The sequence below is a fragment of the Hoplias malabaricus genome, chromosome 1 (genome assembly GCF_029633855.1).
Source record: "Hoplias malabaricus isolate fHopMal1 chromosome 1, fHopMal1.hap1, whole genome shotgun sequence".
Taxonomy (NCBI): domain Eukaryota; kingdom Metazoa; phylum Chordata; class Actinopteri; order Characiformes; family Erythrinidae; genus Hoplias; species Hoplias malabaricus.
In genome coordinates, this window is record NC_089800.1 from 84,395,859 (window position 1) to 84,414,668 (window position 18,810).

At 43.2% G+C, this 18,810-nt stretch overlaps 1 protein-coding gene across 2 annotated transcripts in view; it reads left to right on the forward strand.

Annotated features, from left to right (window-relative positions):
- Nucleotides 1-18,810, forward strand: part of ston2 (stonin 2) — a 43,076-nt gene that overhangs the window by 7,407 nt on the left and 16,859 nt on the right. The window contains exons 1-4 of one of the 2 annotated variants that reach the window (XM_066675703.1): nucleotides 954-1,059; nucleotides 1,640-1,802; nucleotides 4,412-4,561; nucleotides 11,495-11,653. In XM_066675703.1, the coding sequence (XP_066531800.1) occupies nucleotides 1,724-1,802; nucleotides 4,412-4,561; nucleotides 11,495-11,653 (388 nt within the window). In that variant the 5' untranslated portion in view covers nucleotides 954-1,059; nucleotides 1,640-1,723. Of the gene's footprint in view, nucleotides 1-953; nucleotides 1,060-1,639; nucleotides 1,803-4,411; nucleotides 4,562-11,494; nucleotides 11,654-18,810 lie in introns of those variants that run through there. The other variant, XM_066675693.1, reaches the window with a different exon arrangement.

Sequence of the window (18,810 nt, forward strand, 5' to 3'; positions counted from 1 at the left end):
AGACACAAGCCAGTGTGAGTTTAGGATGGAAGGAGTTTGGTTTTGTTTGAGCTGGAGCAGTGTGTGTGTGAGTGCGTGTGGATGATTCATGGTATCAGGACTCTTTTGGACTTGTCTGTGTTCACGCTCATCTGTGGGACGTCCTGCCAGAGCTAATGTGGGTCTGAGAAGGTTTTAGAAACCCGCTGCTGGATAATCATGATGTGTGTGTGTGTGTATATATAAACGGTAATAGTTATATCTAGATATATCAGTGGTTTCAGCTCTGAATTCTACTGTATAACCGATAAAATAATAATCAAGTGGTTTCAGCTCTGAATTCTACTGTATAACCGATAAAATCATCAATAATCTAGTGGTTTCAGCTCTGAATTCTACTATATAACCGATAAAATAATCAAAACAATCTATAAAAAATCAGATAAAAATCTGATTTCTCATAATTATTACTTAAGAAAACCAAGTATTCAGTGGTTTGAAATGGAAATATTAACACATTAACAATTAATAAAAGACTGGGCACTGTTGTTTTCATTGTTGAACCCATGCATATTTCCATGTTTCTATTGTCATTGTTTGAAGACAGAACTCTACTCCTGGTGTGCAGCACCTTGAAGTCAGCTAACTTTGGCTTTAGTTTCTGGGCGTGTTCTGATGGCAAGTGAAACCCTGGAGTTGGTCAACAAACAGTGGGTGTGAAGTGTTTCTGGGAGTTGTTGAATGAAGTCCTAGGAGAGAGGGAGGGGCCTGCTTTGTGTCCAGAGTGAGAGAGGGTGAGGGAGCGAGAGAGAAAGCGATGGAGGCAGGGGCCCAGCGTGTGTCTGGACTACAAATCTACAGGAAAAAAAACAACAACAACATCTCAGCATCACTACACATTTCTACAATTCCTGCAGCATCTCCAAGTGTAGCCATGAGGACAGCTGCTTCTTTCTGTTTCTTCTGATGTGGAAAATGGATGAGTGCCTATCGCACTTTTCAGGATGTTTTTTTCCCCTGTTTCTGACCTTTCAGATTCTCTGTGGCCTTGAAGCTTTTCCCGGTTCTGAGGGAATACTGGTAACTTTTGATGAATACGCAACAGGACGCTTTAAACTTGAATGGCAAGAGGATGTCATATACATAATGTATAGTTTACATCCGCTTTTTATAGCCTTGAAAGTCTGTAGCCACAGGGCGTGTGTAGCTTATGTAGAGAGTAGAGTGGTGTCTTCAGTTGTATATCAGACAATGTCAGCTCTTTCCTGTGGTTTTCCAAGGAGCTTCCTCCTTTTTGTGTTTGTGTAATGTGCTCTGTCGGGACACGTTCTCCGCAGGCTCCCGGTCAAGCACTTTTTCTCCACTGTGATGAGGTTACTGCTATCGCTAGATCACTGCCTGCCAGAATTTAACTTTGGTACAAACATACTACTTTGGCTCAATCGCAAATGCGTTGCAACCCTTTGCCATTGATTGTAGTTTTATTAAAAGCTTGTTTATTGTTAAATTGGCAACTTTACATGAGAATGTCTCTTAATTTTGAAGATTTCACAGAACGAAAGGGCAGTTCACAATTATCCAGTGCACATGATTCCAGTGTATTTCTTATGATACATAACTTAGATAAAAAATCCTAATGGAATCCCTCGTTTTCTTTCAGTCTTTCTGTTCTACACATGGATGCAGTATTTCTGAAGAACTGAAGCGTGGCAATTAAAGCAGTGTTAAGCTGTTCCTCAGCACCATGGCTTCCACAGAAAGCAGCTTGGGCACGAGGGCCCGTCCAGGTTGGGTGGCCTTCAACAGCGAGCCAGAGCTCACAGGTATGCACCAGCAGGCAGATACATGCTAATACACTCAACATTTCCTGGCATTTACCCTGGGCTTACTAAGGGAACATGGCCTGGCAAACAATTCAAATACCTCCCAGGTGCAAAAGCCTCATCTGCCCTCTTTCCTCATTCACATCAGCTTGTGTTTACTTACTGAGAGCTGGTTTTCAATGATGCATGATTTATGCAGTGTGTCTCTGCTGAGTAAAATCGGGTAAGAACATTAATAACACACCGTAGCTGACTGTTTTATCAACAAACTCTCTTTAATTGTGACACTTTTAAAAAAAAAAATCAGATCAGATATTTGAATGACCCTGAAATTTTAGGTAGGAGGAATAATCTTTTATAAACTCAAAACTTCCATAGCATTTTTAGACAGGTTAATGGTAATTCTAAAAGGATAAAATATGATTTTGGATGAAGGCATGCAGTAATCTGCAAAACAATAACAGAACACATTAGTTCCCTTTCGGAAGACAGTGACAAGTTTGTAGTAATTTGATTAATATAAATGCCACTTGGTTTGTCATGAACCTGATACATTTTGCAGTATGTCACAGATGTCCAGACATATTAAGGGGCACTATATGTGTATTTCTTTGACAGCAATCATATGTCGTCAGTAAGATTATAAAAAGTGAATTCTTTCAGTGGGGATTTGGTCTGCTGTTGTGGATGGCTCAAATGACTGTGTTTACCATAAGAATGTGTTGTCAGCTTGCTGTTAGATTCCACTGACTTGAGCTACACATGAGGGCTCTGTGGGAACACAATCACATTCACTGCTACCAACCCCTTTTCCAGAAATGTCGGGACATTAAGTAAAAAGCAATCTGTGATTTCTTTTCATTTTTTTATTTTATTTTATTTATTTTTTAATTATTATTTTGTGATAATTATTTTTGTAATTCCATTGAACCTTGATTTAACTGAGAAAAATAACTAGAACATATTTCCAATGATTTCACTGACATATTTGACTGTGTTTTGTAAACAAATTTAGTATGTGATGACTGCAGCACGGGGCGGCACGGTGGCGCAGCAGGTAGTGTTGCAGTCACACAGCTCCAGGGGCCTGGAGGTTGTAGGTTCGATTCCCGCTCCGGGTGACTGTCTGTGAGGAGTTGGTGTGTTCTCCCTGTGTCTGCGTGGGTTTCCTCCGGGTGCTCCGGTTTCCTCCCACAGTCCAAAAACACACGTTGCAGGTGGATTGGCAACTCAAAAGTATCCGTAGGTGTGAGTGAATGTGTCTATGTTGCCCTGTGGATGCCCTCCAGGATGTATTCCCGCATTGCGCCCAATGATTCCAGGTAGGCTCTGGACCCACCGCGACCCTGAATTGGATAAGGGTTACAGATAATGAATGAATGAATGAATGACTGCAGCACACTCTAAACTTTACGGACAGGGGCAAAATAAGTTTGAAAAGCATTTTAAAAAAGCCATTACCCATAGACAAATGTAAGCATCCACCAAAAGTTCAGACCTTATAATTGCTGTCTAACGTCATGAGAGAATTGTCAGTTTGTTCAAACAGATCAGTTTTAAGTGCAAGGTTGGAAAAAAAAAGTCTTTTGTCATCTAACGTACTGAATATTGTCAAACGTTTCAGAACATTTGGAGAATTACCAGCCCATGTAGGGCAAGGGTGGACACCAAGAAAAAGAAACATCTTTTCTTAAAAAGATATATAAAGCTTTAAAAAATGTACATAACACAGATACTTGTGCAAAATGTCCCGACATTTTTGAAAACTGGGTTAAATGTAAAAAGAAGCTTGTGTTTTTATATATATGTATATATACACAGGGGTTGGACAATGAAACGGAATCACCTGGTTTTAGACCACAATAATTTATTAGTATGGTGTAGGGCCTCCTTTTGTAGCCAATACAGTGTCAATTCATCTTGGGAATGACATACACAAGTCCTGCACAGTGGTCAGAGGGATTTGAAGCCATTCTTCTTGCCGGATAGTGGCCAGGTCACTACGTGATGCTAGTGGAGGTAAACGTTTCCTGACTCGCTCCTCCAAAACACCCCAAAGTGGCTCAATAATATTTAGATCTGGTGACTGTGCAGGCCATGGGAGATGTTCAACTTCACTTTCATGTTCATCAAACCAATCTTTCACCAGTCTTGCTGTGTGTATTGGTGCATTGTCGTCCTGATACACGGCACCGCCTTCAGGACACAATGTTTGAACCATTGGATGCACCTGGTCTTACTGGTGCAATGTGCAGTTAATGAAGTTTGGCCACCAGGCTGCTCCAATTTAGCCATGAAACCTCCCACACTACAATGACAGGTGTTTCAGTTTCATTGTCTAACCCCTGTGTATATATATATATATATATATATATATATATATATATATATATATAAAAATGACACATGACTTCCCTGATTACTAGCAAGAAGTTGATTGTCTACAAATTTATGAACACAAAGTTATATGACATTTATAAAACCTCAAAAGTGGTTCTTTACATTGTGTAAAAATTTAATAATGAATGTCCTACTAGAAATTCCAAAATGACTTTTTTTGTTTCATGTTTTCGATTGGACAGCGACAAAGTGTTTCTTGTGTTTCCCAGACAACCCCACAATGGCTCGTTTTCCTTCGTCTGCGGTGGACTCCGGGGTGTGGTCTGAGGAGGGCCCTGTGGGTGTGCAGCATCGCAGCAGCTGGGTGCAGTTTGATGAAAAGCCCTGGGGCCCATCTCCACCTCCACCGCAGGTAAAAGGTACGACACCTTGATCAATATCATTGCTTTGCTAAATGTATAAAAACTTGATTGAGGTACTAATTTTATCCTCTGCTCACTTGTTACCGTCCAATCTGTCTGTCTCAAACAAGATTCCTTCTTTTATGTTGCAGTGAAATAGTAGAAGTAATATTGCAGCATAAAACCTATTGTAGGAAGTGCAGTTGCAATTAGGGGGCAGCTGTGACCTAAAGGTTATAGTACTTGTCACTGGAAAGTAGCTAGTTTGATCACCACAACCGGCAGGAAAATTGGGGATGGTGAGAGTGAAGGAACATCGATTTCCCCCTCCCTCAGTCCATGGCTGAGTTGCCCTTGAGTAATACACCCAACCCTGTGGGCCAGGGAAGGCTGCCTGCCACTCCAGGTTTGTGTAGACCACGTACCACAAAAACCCATTCTTTATTTGAGTTTTTTGGTTTTGTAGCACTTTCGATCTGTTTTTAATTTCATGCAGTTAGCACGAATTTAGAGATGTTTCCATCTTAAGTAATTGATAAAGCAAACATAAGTCAGTGTTACCCACCTGTATAAGAGAAATAGATCAATATCCTCATCTCAGTTTGTGCTTTTAAAAAATGTGGAGGTATTGCCATTATTTAAACTCCAGATGCAATTTCTCTGCTGTGAGCAGAGAGCGAAAAAGCACCAGACCAAGGCGTTTTATTAATTTTTTTTGTAGTTTACAGACACTTCGTAAACGCATTAGAACAGTTTCAAGCACAAGAACAGACCTGGAATTTTGAGGAAACATATTCAGAATTTTATAAAAAGTGTTTGTTTCTTTTTAATCTTTTCTGAACGACACCTTTAAAACCAACAGAATGTATGTGAAACACCACAGGTATGCAGGTATTTTGCACAATTCCCAGGCTAGAGAAGGTAATGCTGCAGATATATATGTTTATTTATATATATACACACCACATATGAAGTTTCTTCTTCATTTTTGTCCTGCTCGACCAATCAGCCATTGAGAGTAGTGCTTTGAATAAACTTTAATATTATATGAAATCCTTGTGGGTTTCCTCCGGCTGCTCCTGTTTTTTCCCATGTCGCCCAGTTATCATTCATTGATTATCTGTAACCCTTATCCAGTTCAGGGTCGCGGTGGGTCCAGAGCCTACCTGGAATCATTGGGCGCAAGGAGGGAATACACCCTGGAGGGGGCGCCAGTTTTTCACACGGCAACACAGACACACACACATTCACTCACACACTCACACCTACGGACACTTTTGAGTCACTAATCCACCTACCAACGTGTGTTTTTGGGCTGTGGGAGGAAACCGGAGCACCCGGAGGAAACCCACGCAGACACAGAGAGAACACACCACACTCCTCACAGACAGTCACCCGGAGGAAACCCACGCAGACACAGAGAGAACACACCACACTCCTCACAGACAGTCACCCAGAGGAAACCCACGCAGACACAGAGAGGACACACCACACTCCTCACAGACAGTCACCCGGAGGAAACCCACGCAGACACAGAGAGAACACACCACACTCCTCACAGACAGTCACCCGGAGGAAACCCACGCGGACACAGAGAGAACACACAACACTCCTCACAGACAGTCACCCGGAGGAAACCCACGCGGACACAGAGAGAACACACCACACTCCTCACAGACAGTCACCCGGAGGAAACCCACGCAGACACAGGGAGAACACACCACGCTCCTCACAGACAGTCACCCGGAGGAAACCCACGCAGACACAGGGAGAACACACCACACTCCATACAGACAGTCACCCGGAGCGGGAATCGAACCCACAACCTCCAGGCCCCTGGAGCTGTGTGACTGCGACACCTACCTGCTGCGAGTTAACGAGTTAATGTTCAAAAGAGTAGGTCCTACACATGAGCGGTAGCCATGTTTTAATTGGATTTAAGTAAAGTAGAGATCCAGGCCTCATGATGTCACTATAATATGTGGTCATTAAAGCGTTTTAATGTTCTGAATACTTTATGATATTATATAGCTGTGTTTTTTTTTTTTAGAAATAACTACTTACGGTTCATCCTCTAATGTGATTAAAATGGTCATTACTAGGAATTTTCAGCCAGTTGTACACCCAGTGAGGTCACTGTTTTACTTTCTATCTGAGTAATATGAGGAATATCTTCATTATGAAACTCAAATCATATGTTGCCTGTTCCTTTCTTTCTCTGTTTGTCTGATTGTCTTTCTCCTTCACACACATACACACACACACACACACAGGCATACACACGCCCTAATTCAGCCTGCTCTGTCAGATGAAGTCCTGGTGCACTGCCAGCAGCCAACTCTGTGCAAATCCCTCATGAGAGGGCTGGGAGCAGCAGCACTCAAATGGCCAAACCCTTCTAATTAACGCCACACTGCGTTTTCTCTGTGCCTGCGCTTGCTCGGAGTCTGCCAGGGGGAAGGGTGATGTAGCATCAGGTCTCTTAAGAATAACCCAGAGTATGATTGTGCCTCGGTGTGCAGGATTTTTAACTGCTTCATCACTTCTGTCTTAGAACTGTTATTATAATAATCAACACCAATGATTTAGGGGGAATGTTCCCCCATGATGTGTGTTTGTTTGGTTTGGAGAGGGAACTGCTGGTCTTTCTAATCCTCCGGAGATGCTGAAGATACATTTTAAGCTACCTTAAAATACCTAGCAGCTCGTATATCCAGCGTAAACTTGTGCAATGTCACCGTCTTTTGTGGAGTAAAAATATTGGTTGTCTTAGCAGTGCTGAGAGATTGATCTCAGTAACATCTCCCACAGCGCTCACAAATTGACCAAGTGTGGGATGCCAGAGACACTGTGTTGCCATGGTGATCTCAATAAATCTCACAATTACTTCATTTGCTAAAGCTTCATATGAAGCAGTGCATTTTTATGCGTGACTGGAAAAAAAGAGCGTTTCCATTAAGGAGCGTCATGAAAGAAAAATGATCCATTTGAAATTTGCCGCTTTGAGATAACAGGCTTGGAAAGGCTGGCAATCCTGTTGCACTGAAAGCTGTTCCCTCATGTGTGCACGCCTGTTTCTGAGCTATGGATGCTTCATCAAATGTGGGGAAAATGAACCGGGGTACCTCATGCATGTCTGAAGTTTCCTGCAATGTCACAGAGTTTCTTTTGGGGAAGTCAACATGTGCACCGCTGTCATTGACACAGCACTGCTTCGCTAACACTTGAAGTTAATGGAGAAAATGACTTTAAACATAAACCAATCAGATGCTGATATGGTGTAGCATGCTCAAAACCCACGGTTAAATCTGATCCTGGGTGCATTTTGTGAAGGGAGTGAGAAAATCAGACAGGGAGTCTGTGGTTACTGTCTCACAGAAAAGTGTAAATGTGCTCAACTCTCTAGACAGCTTTCTGACAACTTGCACGAGAGCAAAGCTGTGGGGACATGACTAATCCATTCACATTGTCAGCAAGGGAGCAGATTTAGAAGGCATTTTAATGAACATTGTACATGCATTCAAAATAACTATGACACTTTGTATATGACATTGTTTTTGGTTTTCTCTCAGTCATGTAAATCAGAGTGGGTGACTGTCTGTGAGGAGTGTGGTGTGTTCTTTCTGTGTCTGCGTGGGTTTCCTCCGGGTGACTGTCTGTGAGGAGTGTGGTGTGTTCTCCCTGTGTCTGCGTGGGTTTCCTCCAGGTGACTGTGTGTGAGGAGTGTGGTGTGTTCTCCCTGTGTCTGCGTGGGTTTCCTCCGGGTGCTCAGGTTTCCTCCCACAGTCCAAAAACACACGTTGGTAGGTGGATTGGCGACTCAAAAAAAAAGTGTCTGTAGGTGTGAGTGTGTGAGTGAATGTGAGTGTGTGTGTCACACACATTGTGTTACATATAATGAGTGAATGAATGAATGAACCATTTGTTCTTATGTTGTTTATTTTGTGGTAAAGGAAACATTCAAATGTAGTGTGTTGTCATACCTGGGCAACAGCATTCCTGACTGCGTTTCAGCTTCACCAAACATACAAAGTGCAATCATGATTATTTTATGATCTTAATGAACAACTTTCTTTCTAAATGTAGTGCATTTGAATTTGGTCGCTGTGTTAACTTTGGTTCTTTTGTTCCACAGTTGTGTTGCTGTCTGTTGTCTTTATTCTTCTATTTAATGTGTATTATAAAACATAATAATTGACTTGCTTGCTATAGTTGCATTTCACCCAAAAGTGACCAGAAATGGATCAGAGTGTCTATCTCCATCAGGAAGGTGGCATGATTCTGACCCCCGTCACCTTTTTTGATTAATTTCAAAACAATGTACTGTCCATAATCTCAAAGTTAACTTTCCCCAGAGAAGGCAGACAGCATCTGTTGCCATGGTGATGTATCCTGGTAACAAGTGATCCAGATGTAAGGCATAAAATCCCAGGTACGATTTGTGATCACATTGCAGTCCATTAGATCAGGCCAGGCCAAGGCCTTTTGTGTCCATTTCCTTGTCTGTTTATGATCAGACATGAAGCAGAAATGGTGGTGAAACATTCCATTTCCCTTCAGTGATTTGTGTCAGATAGTTACTGTAACTCCTGTGATGAGTTTGCTGTTGTATTTCCCTGTTGAGCTTTATACACCGCTGTGGAACCAGATTAATGTTCTCACTGCCACCACCAGAGAAATGACCCTTCAACTCATTCTGAGCTTGAGCTTTGTGATCTGCAAGGTTCTGTGATGTTCTGAATGATGTATTAATTATATTCATATTTTTTATTTTTTCTGTATTTGAACATATTTGGGTGAATGGTGGTGGAGGGTGTGGATTATTGCACATAAATAAAGCCATGTATTTCTATTTTTGTTGATTTTTACAGCATAATTTGATGAGAGCAGCTGTTTTTTCTGTGATATTTTCATGAAGAATTGACCAATAGAAATGATCAAAATTACTTGGATTACAGTGTTTTTACATTGAATACCACTGAAAGTTAAGAAAAAAAATTTATTTCATATATTTATATATGTGTGGGCGGCACGGTGTTGCAGCAGGTTAGTGTCGCAGTCACACAGCTCCAGGGGCCTGGAGGTTGTGGGTTCGATTTCCGCTCCGGGTGACTGTCTGTGAGGAGTGTGGTGTGTTCTCCCTGTGTCTGCGTGGGTTTCCTCCGGGTGACTGTCTGTGAGGAGTGTGGTGTGTTCTCCCTGTGTCTGCGTGGGTTTCCTCCGGGTGACTGTCTGTGAGGAGTGTGGTGTGTTTTCTCTGTGTCTGCGTGGGTTTCCTCCGGGTGACTGTCTGTGAGGAGTGTGGTGTGTTCTTCCTGTGTCCGTGTGGGTTTCCTCCAGGTGACTGTCTGTGAGGAGTGTGGTGTGTTCTCCCTGTGTCTGCGTGGGTTTCCTCCAGGTGACTGAGTGTGTGTTGCCCTGTGAAGGACTGGCGCCCCCTCCAGGGTGTATTCCTGCCTTGCGTCCAATGATTCCAGGCAGGCTCTGGACCCACCGCGACCCTGAATTGGATAAGGGTTACAGATAATGAATGACAGATATTTATATATGTTGTTGTCTTAAAATTTTTTAAACTATCATTTTAATGAAGATATTCAGCAGAGTGTGTACTATTTCTGAAACTCCTGTATATTATTTCCTTGTGAATCCAGTGCTCTATTGCACAGTCATTCAGAACAAAAGCACTCTCACATTTGATGGCATTTACAGGAATGTTAATTAACACCATTGAGCGGATTGATTGTGATGCTATTTAATTGGTCTGATACCCATCAGCACACACTACATACAGGCTCTCATCCATGATGTGTAATCCGTTTGCTGAAGCACTTTTCCTCCCACTGTGAATATTTAATTGTCTCTGTTTGTTATTCAAAGTTAACACCTGCCTATTAGGGAAACAAAGTAAATGAGCTGTGTGTGGGGGAGGCTGGGGGTGGGTTGGGAGGACTGTAAGTCTGAACTATAATACTAGTTTGTAGACATCTCCCCAACATCCATAAAAGTTCTTCTGAAATCCAGGGAGTGTGTTCGTCTTTGTTGCAGTTAGACCTTATATTCTGCTGAGAAGGCTGTGATGGAATTCCGCCATGAGTTTCCCCGAGTATTGGGGCTTGAGTAAGGGTGACCTTGATTCAGTGTCCCATTCCTTCTTTGGCGCTTTTCTTTATACACTGCACAAGGTAACACTGTTGTCAGCAATGGGTAAATCGTTAAGTATTTGAATGAATGAAACAGATGTGACTGGATTCTTTTTCATTGGGATGTTATCTAGTTGGGGGGGCACGGTGGTGCAGCAGGTAGTGTCGCAGTTACACAGCTCCAGGGCCCTGGAGGTTGTGGGTTCGATTCCCGCTCCGGGTGACTGTCTGTGAGGAGTTGGTGTGTTCTCCCCTTGTCCCTGGGGCGCCAGTCCTTCATAGGGCAACACAGACACACACAAACACACCTACGGACACTTTTGAGTCGCCAATCCACCTACCAACGTGTGGTTTTGGACTGTGGGAGGAAACCGGAGCACCTGGAGGAAACCCACGCGGACACAGAGAGAACACACAACACTCCTCACAGACAGTCACCCGGAGGAAACCCACGCGGACACAGAGAGAACACACCACACTCCTCACAGACAGTCACCCGGAGGAAACCCACGCAGACACAGGGAGAACACACCACACTCCTCACAGACAGTCACCCGGAGCGGGAATTAAGCCCACAACCTCCAGGTCCCTGGAGCTGTGTGACTGCGACACTAACCTGCTGCGCCACCATACCGCCCCATACATACCATATGAAGTATATTTTCTTAAACAGTTGTAAGTGCTTCCATATATTACATAAGGGTCCTTAGGTGGATGTTTATGCCTGACAAATTAGCATGAGACCCCTAGTCTCAGTTGTTGTGTGGTGTATCCATGACTCAGGTCTTTTATTTTTTTAATTGTGTTTCAGAGCCCAGACACAGTGTATGTTCTTCAGTCAGTTTCTGGAGTGTGGTGCCGGAATCTGAGGGGCATAGTTCAGTGAGTTTGGGAGAATCATCCAGTGATCTGCCCTCTCTCACCACAGAGGAGTCACCCAGCCACAGCACCTCCCGCCCACTTTCACCCAGTGAGTACCACCAGCCTTTACACACACGCACACACACCCCATGTGTGCACACGATTGCATTTTTGAAATGTTGGGACAGATATTAATGCTTCTCCCCCCGAAATGCTCATTTTCAGACATAAATAACTGTAAAAATCAATGTCTAACCTGTTGTTAAAGGGGGCATATTCAACCTACTTTTCACATTTTCATCTCTGGGTTCCTAATAAAACACCAAAAATATCAAATAAATAGCAATAAATACCAAAGGGATCAAACAACACAGCACTATGTTGAATGGTGGGCTCCAGATCTCTAAATATAACATGCACATGCACAGTCCTCATCCTGAAGTACCCTGCTGTGCACATGTTTGTGTTTTCCCTGCTCAGCCACACCTACTTCAATCCAGTTAGGCCTCGTTAATTCACTGATAACTTAAATAAGGTGTGGTGAAGCAGAGAATACACCTTTAATGTGCTGGGCACAAGCTACTCCAGGACCAGGATTGGGAGACACAGTCTTAAGCACACAAACTTACATGGACACATAGTCATCCTAGTGTTTGCACACCCACTTATTGACCTTTGACCTTTGAAGAACACTTTGAATCACAAACGCAGCTTAACTCTTTTCAGTCCTTCTTTTATGGCTGTTAAAACAGGGCACTAATTTCCTCCTAGTGACTCACAGGGCCACTCCCTGTGTGTGTGTGTGTGTGTGTGTGTGTAGCCCCTTTCACACACATATCCCTCGGCATTAATGGGATCGTTTTACAGGTAATACCCTGGCTTTGTGTCGTTCACACACGTCCACTGTAATTGTTCTCAGCCTGAATGGCCAACAGCTCCGACACTGCTTTATTGCACTATGAGCTGTTAACCCAATGTTTATTCTGAAATAACTCAAGCTCATCCCAAAGATACTGTGGTGCTTCGTTAGTCCAGAGAATGGGGTTCCTCTGCTTCACAGGGGATATATACCTCTCTAACTCATTCATATTATTCACCAGAGCACAACGGGTCACACAGAACCAGGTGTGTTTGTGAGTTCAAGCCCTGCCTCCGGTGACTCTTTGTGGAGTTTGTTGTGTTCTTCCAGTGTTTGTGTAGGTTTCCTCCAACAGTCCAATAACACATGTTGGTTAACCGTGAGAGAATGTGTAAGTGTATGATGCCCAGGGTGTGTTCCTGCCTTGCGCCCAATGATTCTGATTGGACACCGTGACCCATAAATATTCTGTAGCTGTTTAAGAATGAACGCTTTGCCTGCTGTAATCTCAAAAGTCACTATTTTTACCGCTAATGTATTGTTTTCTTTTCAGACGTAAGGCGGTCCCATTTCCTGTGTGTTGACTTGGTCTTGTGCCGGTAAATAGCTGTGTCTAGGATTGTGACTCCAGTTTAAGTTCACACTTAACCCCTTCCTGTGTAATTACTGTTAAATTCCAAAGTAAATGTGCACCTGTGAAAAAGGCTTGAGAGTGCCGTGTGTGGAAAGTGTGTGAGACGTGTGCTTTGCCGCCGGTGCCCCACAGCTCACCTTCACACTGGCCATGTGGCAGACGGTGCCCAAAGGAACTTAACAGAGCACAGAAAAGGCTGAATGAAAACAGGAGTGAAACTGGCAGGCAGGCCAAGCTTAGCCCCAGGCGAGAGAGCCAGGCCAAGGAACAGCCGTCAGCTTGATGGGGAAATGATAGATGAACTGAGATGCACAAATTCTCCGGGCTCCTGACAGGTGTTCCTCAGATGCTCTCTCTGCTCTGAGTAATGAGAGCTGTGAAAGAGCGCTCTGCTGATTGCAGTCAGAAATCTCTGCCTCTCTCTCGAAGATAATTCACCGCGGAGCCGTTAGCGTTCAGGACTGATCCATCTGCGCTCACCTCAGCCGCCCAGCAACAGCTCACTCACAATGGGGTTTCTATGGAGACCGCGGCCGGCCGAGGTGCTTTTGACAAGTTTTATTTATTAAAACACAGCCAGCTTCTTTCCTGCCTCCATCTGAAGGCGAGCATTGAGCCGTCACTGCAGATTTTTTTATTTGAGTGGGTAGAAAAAGTGACCTCGAGAAAAATGAATATTGCTGAAGTGAATGAACACATTAGTCATTGCAAGTTATGTGACAGTACAATCACAAAAGTCTGTTTGTTTTTCCATCCTCTAGCCAAATAACTCCTGGCTGGCCATCAAATTCCATCATCATATTCTATCATAAAATGATCAGCTAATAGCACAATTAAGTTTCTTTTGTTTTTCTACAGATTGTTTAAAACTAAACAACATTTTTTATGTCATAATTATGATGAGATAAGCATCTCGTTATTATGAGATAGTATGTTTTTACGAGATATTATGTCGTTAAAACTAGATACGTATCTCATAATTATGACATATCACATTGCATTTGTGATAACTGCAGTTTAACATTATGTACTGAATGCAGTAAATATCACTTTTGTAATCCTCCAACTAACTCTTCACAAATGTTGTGTTTTCTAGTAAACGATATGAGAGGTGGTCCTGTGTCTAGGCTAGAGATGTAGGCTGAGCTGAGTTCTTTCTTTGTTTAAAGTGACTCACAGTGTGTGTTCTGGTTATCAGTGAATGAACGGTATATAATGTATAACAGTGGGATGCTAGGTGGCACTTTTTCATTCATTCATTCATTATCTGTAAGCGCTTATCCAATTCAGGGTCGCAGTGGGTCCAGAGCCTACCTGGAATCACTGGGCGCAAGGCGGGAATACACCCTGGAGGGGGCGTCCTTCACAGGGCAACAGGAGGAGGAGTCCAACAGGAGGAGGAGTCCTTCACAGGGCAACAAAGACACTCACACATTCACTCACACCTACGGACACTTTTGAGTCGCCAATCCACCTACCAACGTGTGTTTTTGGACTGTGGGAGGAAACCGGAGCACCTGGAGGAACAGGGAGAACACACCACACTCCTCACAGACAGTCACCCGGAGCGGGAATCGAACCCACAACCTCCAGGTCTCTGTGTGACTGCGATACTACCTGCTGCTCCACCGTGCCGCCCAGGTGGCACTTTTTTGGATGCTAAATGTTGTGCATGACTCCTCCCATGGCCTGAAGTGTTGAACATTTATCACACATTTGTGTGGCTTGCGCAATCAGGTTTGCCTAAAATGAACATCCCACCCCGATGCACTGTAGTTTTGTGTAATTAGATTTATATTTTACAAATTAAAACAAATATTTGTGTAGTAAAATGTTATTATATTTTAAAGTAATTTTTTATATTAAGAAAATATGATGGTCTGTTCTGTAGCCAGAACACACACACACACACACACACACACACACACACTTGTGCAGTGGTGGGAGGTTATCTGTAACTGACCAAATGGCCTCTGAGTGCTGATGTTTGCTCTACAGGGTGCTGTGTTATTATACACATCCATTTACAGCATGTCACTCCCATCGCCTGGTGCTGTTTATTGTTGTTTGTTGTTTGTGGCCAGCTGTAAGTACCAGGTGTAACTAGCAGTTAGTTGTTAGTTTTATATGTGTTCTGTGTGTTTGTAATATTTAAGCATCCAAAATATCTTTTCATTCAGACCACTGTGTTCCTGGGTTATACAGGGTGGGCCATTTATATGGATACACCTTAATAAAATGGGAATGGTTTGTGATATTAATCATTAACTTGAAACTACGGATACTGGAAGCCTGTGCTAGCATTTCTCCTGCGGTGTTGCTATCAGTGTGTGAAGAGTGGGAGAAGAGGGTTGCATTGACAATCCAACACAATGGGCAGCACTTTGAACACATTTTATAAGTGGTCAGAAACTTGTAAATAACTCATGAAATAATAAAGTTATGTTAAAACTAAGCACACCATTGTTTTTCTTGTGAAATTCCCAATAAGTTTGATGCGTCACATGACCCTCTTCCTGTTGGATCCAAAATGGCTGACTTCAAAATGGCCGCCACGGTTACCACCAATCTTGAAAAGTTTACCCCCCTCCCATATACTAATGTGCCACAAACAGGAAGTTAATAGCACCAACCCATTCCCATTTTATTAAGTTGTATCCATATAAATGGCCCACCCTGTACAGTCACATGTTAGGGTTTGGACCCCTTGCCAAGTGACTAATGTTTGGAAACACGAGGTTGGGGTGTGCAGTGAATTTATTCTTAGAAAATTAACTAAACCCATTTTGCATTTGACTGAAAGACTGTCCTTTACAGCGCTGATATGGACAACACCAGAAGCATCCTGTATGCTTCGGAACATGAATGAAGTAGTGTATGTTTAGTGAATGAATGTGTGCTATTGTGTAGGAGAGTACAGGCGTGTGTGTGTGGGGGGGGGGGTAGTATGTTGATGCAGCTGTGCAGTTGTGGCAGTGGGTTTAGCGGGTGTTACGTTTCTGATGTTGTGTTGAAGTGGTGCATAGGACAGATAAAGATGTGCATTCTTCCAGCTGCTCTCATTCACTAGTTTCTCCATTGTTTCCTCTCTCTCTCTCTCTCTCTCTCGCTCTGTCTCTCTCACATACACACACACACACACACGCACACACACACATGCACTCTCTCTCACACACACACACACACTCTCTCACACACACAAACTCTCTCACACACACACACTCACACACACACACTCTCTCTCTCTCTCTCACATTCACACACACACACACTCTCTCTCTCTCTCTCTCTCACATTCACACACACACGCACTCTCTCTCACACACACACACACGCACACTCTCACACACACACGCACACTCTCACACACACCACACACGCACACTCTCACACACACCACACACACACACTCACACACTCTCACACACACACCACACACACTCACACACTCTCACACACACACCACACACACACACACTCTCACACACACACCACACACACACACACACTCTCACACACACCACACACACACTCGCTCACTCACTCACACACACACACTCTCTCACACACACTCTCTGACACACACACTCACTGACACACACTCTCAAACACACCACACACACACACACACACACACACACTCTCAAACACACCACACACACACACACACACACACACACTCTCACACACACACACACACACACTCACTCACTCACTCACACACACACACCACACACACACACACTCACTGACACACACTCTCACACACACCACACACACACTCTCTGACACACACACTCACTGACACACACTTTCACACACACCACACACACACACACACTCACTCACTCACTCACACACACACACACACACACACTATGTCCGAATTTGTAGACAGCTTCAAATGAACCTAACGTAACCATGCTCACCCCCTCTATGGGACAAAATGACTTATCATTTAGAAAATTAAGAAATATTATTGGTTTATGACGTGATGTTTATATTAGGCCTTTTAATGTGTGTGTGTGTGTTGTTCTTCTCATCTTTTACACTCTTCTCAGAAGTTCTTTCCTGAAGCTGAAGCATCCTGTAGTAATTTGTATCAGAGAGTCAGGATGGTTAACAGGCAGCAGCTGTGTAGGTGAGAGTTTATCCTCTCGATTGTGACCTTTGGCCTATGCACCTCCTGGGAGCCACACCTGTACCCATCCCTCAAAAGAAGGGGGAACTTCCTCCTCCTCTTTCTCAGTGACAAAGGATCAGTGAGTTAACCAGGGCATACAACTCCTACCATGTGTTTAGGATAGCGCTAATTGTTGCTAGAAGAGAAGTTGAATGCATGTTATCAGTTATTATTGTGTTACTTTGGCTTGGTTGCGATGCTGAATTAAGTTTTTCTTTTAATTTGTTGTCATTAAAACACATTGACAAGCGATTAACATTTTCAACAAAAACCACCTTGAGATCGGGCTTCACTTGATACACATGGTCCACAGACAGAACAAATACACATCCATCTATGTGGTCTATACTTTTACACACATATACAGGCATAAAAAATGAATACATATAAATAATAATAATTTACATACATTTGTTGGGGTGTGGGGGGCACATTCTCAGTCAGTTTTGAAATGTTTGTTAGAGTCTGTTCTACTCTATTTTCTATGAGCACTGTTGCCTTAAATAGGACATAAAAAAATATGTTAGGCTCAAGCATTTTGCTGAAGAAAACCAGCAAGAGCTCCTCCTTCTGGAGGTTTGTACACTTGCAAATGAACTGACTGTATCTACAGTGCCTTGCGAAAGTATTCGGCCCCCTTGAAAATTTCAACCTTTTGCCACATTTCAGGCTTCAAACATAAATATATAAAATTTAAATTTTTTGTGAAGAATCAACAACAAGTGGGACACAATCGTGAAGTGGAATGAAGTTTATTGGATGTGTCAAATTTTTTTAACAAATAAAGAACTGAAAAGTGGGGCGTGCGATATTATTCTGCCCCTTTACTTTCAGTGCAGCAAACTGTGATAGTCTCAGGGTTCTTTTCAAAGCGCAGAGAGCATCATGAAGTCTAAGGAACACACCAGGCAGGTCCAAGATACTGTTGTGGAGAAGTTTAAAGCCGGATTTGGAGAAAGAAAGATTTCCCAAGCTTCCCAAACATCCCAAGGAGCACTGTGCAAGCAATCGTATTGAAAAGAACACTGCAAATCTACCAAGACCTGGCTGTCCCTCTAAACTTTCATTTCGAACGAGGAGAAGACTGATCAGAGATGCAGCCAAGAAGCCCATGATCACTCTGGATGAACTGCAGAGATCTACAGCTGAGGTGGGAGAGTCTGTCCATAGGACAACAATCAGTCGTACACTGCACAAATCTGGCCTTTATGGAAGAGTGGCAAGAAGAAAGACATTTCTCAAAGATATCCATAAAAAGTCTCGTTTAAAGTTTGCCACAAGCCACTGGGAGACACCAAACATGTGGAAGAAGGTGCTCTGCTCAGATGAAACCAAAGTCGAGCTGTTTGGCCACAATGCAAAACTATATGTTTGGCGTAAAACACAGCTCATCACCCTGAACACACCATCCCCACTGTCAAACATGGTGGTGGCAGCATCATGCTTTGGGCCTGCTTTTCGTCAGCAGGGACAGGGAAGATGGTCAAAATTGATGGGAAGATGGATGGGGCCTAATACAGGACCATTCTGGAAGAAAACCTGTTGGAGTCTGCAAGAGCCCTGAGACTGGGACGGAGATTTGTCTTCCAA